The sequence below is a fragment of the Pteropus medius genome, unplaced genomic scaffold, assembly GCF_902729225.1.
Source record: "Pteropus medius unplaced genomic scaffold, Ma_sr-lr_union100, whole genome shotgun sequence".
Taxonomy (NCBI): Eukaryota; Metazoa; Chordata; class Mammalia; order Chiroptera; family Pteropodidae; genus Pteropus; species Pteropus medius.
The window spans coordinates 35,621,783-35,627,459 of NW_024354875.1; the positions used below are offsets into that span (position 1 = coordinate 35,621,783).

The following is a 5,677-nucleotide window of genomic DNA, read 5'->3' on the forward strand; positions in this document are numbered from 1 at the left end:
GGATCAGTTAAACTTCCCGCATACTCCCCCTTCTTCTGCTAGCAAGTAGTCTAAAGCTAAATGGTTTTGATATATTGCCATACGCATCTGAGACTGTTGTGTGGTCAAGAGTTCTAGGGCTGAGACCATCTGGTTAGTAATGATCTCTAACATGGCTTGTAATCTGATAATTCGATTAAGCATGTATATGGGGATTCGGTAACCCCAGCTCCCGTCTTGGGCCCAAGTTGTGGGGCCATAGTATTCGATGATATGGTGGGGTGGCCATTCATTTTCTCCCCATGTCTGTTGCCCCCTACTTCAAGTGACCTCTTAGTCTCCTGGCTTTTAAGTCTTGATATAAGGGAACACCTATCTCATTTCCTCCTTTGTCTGGTAGGAGGAAGAAGTCAGGTTGAATGATCCTGATGGTGCAACTTCTCTTCTGTTTTGCTGGGAGTTGGGTATAAGCCCTCTTCCCACAAATCCAAAAGAGCCCATCTGGCACTTTCCAACTCCTGGGGCTAGTGGAGTTGAGGTTTTCCCAGAATGTGCTAATAGCTGGGATGGCATGGAAAGGGTTAGGGACCATGCCTTCCTTTATATTACAGTTTTGACAGTTGAACTTTGGTTGAAAGAGTGGCCTCTGCACAATCATGGTTGGGAGGCCCCTCCACAGTGGGCAGAAATGTAGCAGGGTTCAATGTACATACAGTTTTGAGGCAGACTCATGGATTTTCACAAAGCGGTCCCTGATAATGAGTTATTCTGGCACTGGTCAGCCCCTTATGTCCTTGATTATTCATTAATGCAGTTACAGCATAGGAGAACTTTCCATTTATATTTTGTCTCAGTGTAAGTTTGTCTGCTTCTCTGACCAGGATTACCATGGCAGCTAAGGCCCGGAGACATGGTGGCCATCCCGCAGCCACCTGATCTAGCCTTTTGGTCAAATACGCAATCGGGCACTGCCATGGCCCGACTGTTTGTGTGAGGACTCCCAGTGCAGTGTGATTCTTCTCATGTACAAAGAGGTTAAAGTCCTGTGTCACATCCGGTAGTCCTAATGCTGGGGCTCTGGTTAACAGTCTTTATTTCTCTAAGCTTTTTCTTGTTTGGAGCCCCATTCCAGGGGGTCTTTACTAGACTCAGCTGTGGCCTCATACAGTGGCTTGGCAATCTCAGAGAAACCTGGTATTCAGATCCGACAGAATCTGGCAGCCCCTAGGAATTCATGGACTCCTCGCTTGGTGTTTGGCTGAGATATTGAGCAGATGGCCAGTTTCCTTTCATGTCCAAGTGCCCGATGTCCTTCTGAGATGATGAACCCAAGGTATCTGACCTCTTGTTTGCTTTCTTCCATGACACCATGGTAGAGAGCAGGGCCAATAAGGCTCCAGTACCTTTCCAACAGTCCTTGGGTGGGGCTAGCTAGCAGCAGGTCATTTACGTACTGGAGTAGAGTGCAGTTCAAACTCTCTCCAGGGAAGGCATCCAGATCTGTGGCCAGTGCTTCACCAAACAGGGTGGGTGAGTTCTTGAAGTCCTGTGGCAGTTGAGTTCAGGTCAGTTGCATTTTTTTCCTGGTGCGTGGGTCTTCTCACTCAAAGGCGAACAAAGGCTGGCTGGCCAATGATAACCGGAGACTGAAAAAGGCGTCTTTAAGGTCAAGGCATGTGAAACAGTTTGCTTGAGCAGGTAAGAGACTCAGGAGGGTATACGGGTTCGAGACTACTGGATGACTGGTGACCACTGCCTTGTTGAAGGTAGGACGGTCCTAGATGGGGTGGTAGTTGTTCCCTCCAGGTTTCTTGACCAAAAAGAGCAGAGTGTTCCAAGGTGACTGAAACTCGACTAGGGTTCTGGTATCGCGTAAACACTGGATATGGTCCCGAATTCCTAGGCATGCTTCCCGTGGCACTGGATATTGCCTTTGTGTGACAGGGGAGGCTCTTGGTTTCAGGTCTACCACAATAGGTGCATGATTTTCGGCTAGACCTGGGGCCCCTTTTTCTGCCCAGACAGCAGGGAACTCTTCTAGCAGACTGGTTGGATTTATTTGTTTTCCTCCCAGAGAATAAAGACGCCATTTGTCCTCCCTGGGCACAGTCACAGCCATCATTAGAGCTGGCTGGCTCCTCAGTGTGAGGCTGGTGGGCTTCCCTAGGGTAAAGGTGATCTGTGCTCCAAGCTTTGTTAATAAGTCTCTACCCAAAAGGGGGATGGGGCACTCTGGTAGGTACAGGAACTCATGAGTCACTAGGTGGCCCCCTAACCGATATGAGCGGGCTTCACAGAACGAGCAGGTGACTCAGTCCCCCGGGGCCCCAGCGATAGTTGCTGTTCGATTGTGAGGGGAGCCACGAGTGTGGTTACCACAGAGCATTCAGCCCCAGTGTCCACCATGAAAATCATTGATTGGCCCCCTACTTCTAATGTGACCATAGGATCCTGGGGGACTAAGATCAGGGAGCCTGGTTGTTCCTAGTCTGATTGTTCTTCAGCCTGGCCAATCAGCTCTTGGATGACTGGCTCAGGCTGGTACTTTCTTTTATGAGGTTGATTGAACTATTTGGCCATTCAGACGTTTTCCTACGATGAGGGCACTCGTTTCTCCAATGGCCAGTCTCTTTGCAGTAGGTGCATTGGTCACAGTGAAGTAGGAGTCTCCTTTTGGTTTCTCTCTTCTGTGGAGGAGCAGCCTGTTGTACTGGACCCGGGTTCCCTAATGCAGCTGCCAGCACGGACACCTGTTTCATCCATTTGTCAGCTACCTTTTGGGCCTCCTGATCACAGTTTACAAACACCTTGTTTGCGACCTCCAGTAGCTGGGTGGCGTTCATCCCAGCAAAGCCCTCTAATTTTTGAAGCTTGTGGCAGAGGTCAGTGAAGGATTGAGCCACAAATGCCGCATTGACCATGCGCTGGTTCTCTCATGCTTCAGGGTTAAAAGGGGTATACACACAGAACGCCTCGCACAGTCTCTCATAGAACTCTGTGGGCAACTTATGTGGCTTCTGGAGTACTTCTGCCATTTTTGACATGTCGATTGGCTTCCTAATCCCAGCTTTTACCCCTTGCAGTATGGCCTGCTGGTACCTATCGAGAGACTCTCTTCTATGTAGAAACTTGAAGTCCCAATTGAGCTTGGCGTCTGGCACAGCCCCTGAGGCCCATGCTACAGGGTCTAGTACACCGTCTGATACTTGTCTTTGAAGCCATTCCTGTGCTTCTGACAGAATGTGGCATCATTCTTCTGTGTTGAAGAGAGTTAGGAGGAGTTTATGGCAATCATCCCAGGTAAGCTGATGAGTTTGGAAGATGGACTCGAGCAGATCAATCATCACCTGGGGTTTCTCCGAATAAGGCATAGTGTGCTGTTTCCAGTTGAGGAGGTCAGTTGTGTTGAATGGCTGATAGTAGAGGACAGGGAGGCCCGGCTGGAGTGTGCCATTCTCTCCAATCTCAAGGGACCTCGAGCCTCTCAGAGGGGCATATCTGAAGGGTTGTAGATTGCTGAGCTGGTTGCATGGCCGAGCGAAGGTGCCATGGACTCGGGCTTGGTGGTCGCTTGGGCTGTTGGGGCGGTGAAGGCACTCATGGTGGAGGGCTGTTTGGCAATTGTGGGTAGAGTGGCTGTGCAGGGATTGGCGGAGCTGCTGGGAAGTACGGCGGTGGGAAGATAGGTTCTTCCTCGGAGTCCCCTTGGTGAATGAATTTTGCTGGCTCTTCCTTGTCCTTTCTCCGAATCGGTCAGGCCACAAGTACCTATTCGTGCAAAACCATAGTTAATGGGATACTATAGTAGCGATTTGCAACCATGAGTCCACGTACGGAAACTGGTCTGGATGTCCAGGGTTCCCTGTTACTACCTGGCACACAGCTCTCACAGTGGGGAGGTCTAGGGTCCCTTTCAAAGGCCATCCTACCTGAAGACAGGCTGTTCAAGCTCACAAAGAGTATGAAGCTTTCCCAGGGTCAGCTTGACCCTGTAATCCTCTGAGAAAACTGTCTTAAAATTTTTCAACATACAATTTAAGACAGTTGGCTTAGAGGAACCTCCCCCCAGGCCTCCCACGACAGACAACAATCACACCACATGGAGGGTTGGGGGATAGGATTGGGGAAACTTTGGAGGGGACGTCACTCGCTTTGCTTGTCTCCAGCCGCACCCTCACGGAGATATTTCAGGTGCCTCTTAGCACTGGTGGGTCGGTATAAACGCCCGACCCGGATCACTGGAGTAGATTCCTCATGGAGATCCAGTGATTCCACCTTAAGCCATCTGAGGTTCACCATGGAACCACGGACTGCGGCTCAACTCTCGCTTCTTGGCAAGGCTACGTTTCAGTTATTCAGCACTCACTCTCTTCCATGCAGCCTCCCACCATTCCTTAACCTATCCTGTGGAGTGTAAGCAGCTGCTCCTCTTAACCTGTAGAGGGCGCTTGGTTATTCTCTGGAGGGTGGTTGGGCCTCCCTTTGCCCAGTGTTAACCAAACACATTCCACCCTGTGATGGTGACGCAAAGGTAAAGAAGGGTGCGTGCCCCCTCCAAAGAGAAGACCATTCAGATGCTCATCTGGCTGTGTCCCGAAGGAGCTTAGGTGACGCTTAGCTGTAGTGGACTCAGCTTTGTGACTCAAGATCAGACACTAGTCCAATGCTGCCCTGGACCATATGCTGTATACCATGTAACTGCAGAATGAGCCCACACAGACTATGTAGCCTTTAGGGAACCTTAAGAGTGCCCAGCTGTGGAGCCACCAACTCGTACCTGAACGATCAAGCTGGCCAAGCCGCTCATTCATTCACTCATTGATACATCAGGTTAAAATATTGCCTCCTCCATTTTGGAAGGCCCTAACCTGACATCACCCCCAATGGGGAGACCCAGATGACTCCTCCCTCTTTTGGAGACTCTGATGTATTCCCCACTGGGAAGACCCTGACCAATGTCTTCTAACTGAAGACTAGGAGGTGATCAAGCTCCTCTTCCATCTGGAGACGGGACCTGACTGGGGGCTGATCCTGGGACCTTACCTTATCCCATGGCCTTTGCTGGTGTGTTGGTCCGTCCCTCCTATGAGTCTGGTTGGGGGCTCAGCCATCTGGGAGTCAGGGTGCCGGTCCGAAAGAGAACCTGAAATACTCATCACGCCTGATACTTAGCACGCCTCCTCATTTGTCTCGGAGCCCCTCTGCCCCAGCCTGGCCAAGCCACCGGTCCAGTGGCTCAAAGGGCCGGCATGGTTGGAATCTCGCTGGGGCCTCCAGAAATGTTGCAGAAAAGATCCAAAATTAGTCTGGCGAGAAACCCAGCAGTACTCAGAGTGTTGGAGAACTCAGGTTTATTAGTGGGCAGTCCTGAGGAGCTAGCACTCTGAAGATCTGGGCCTGGAGCTCAGTTGCAACATTCCTTATACAGACCCTTTTTGGCAGCGGCTGATTGGTTAATTTGTCCTCAGACTGTTACAAAGGGCAGGAGTTGCTATGGGTTACTGGCAGTTACAAAGTGTTTCAAACTGCAGAAGTTGCTAGGAGGTACAAACAGTTACGTTTGCTGTTTAGACAGATCAAACAAAAGGGAAGGTGAGTCTTTAGTCAATTTCGAGTACAGCCCATGCAGCGAGCATATTTACAGAAGCAGAACAGAGCTGATTAGCCTTTTGAATGAAAATCCCTCTTTAATCTAATT

The 5,677-nt window shown here is 50.1% G+C and overlaps 1 protein-coding gene across 1 annotated transcript; it reads right to left on the reverse strand.

Annotated features, from left to right (window-relative positions):
• Positions 1–2,974: 2,974 nt before the first annotated feature.
• Positions 2,975–5,312, reverse strand: LOC120597034 (uncharacterized). Its single transcript, XM_039855680.1, has 2 exons — positions 5,023–5,312; positions 2,975–3,747 (listed from the first exon to the last, which is right to left on the reverse strand). Exons 1-2 carry the CDS (start codon positions 5,133–5,135, stop codon positions 3,228–3,230), a joined length of 633 nt encoding a protein of 210 aa, XP_039711614.1. The 5' UTR covers positions 5,136–5,312; the 3' UTR covers positions 2,975–3,227.
• Positions 5,313–5,677: the final 365 nt, after the last annotated feature.

Excerpts from the sequence above, each read along its gene's own strand:
- LOC120597034 (XM_039855680.1), bottom strand. The coding sequence starts at position 5,135 with ATGAGTATTTCAGGTTCTCTTTCGGACCGGCACCCTGACTCCCAGATG. Across the intron at positions 3,748-5,022 it reads AGCAAAGGCCATGGGATAAG|GTACTTGTGGCCTGACCGAT; the intron begins GTAAGGTCCCAG and ends TTGCACGAATAG.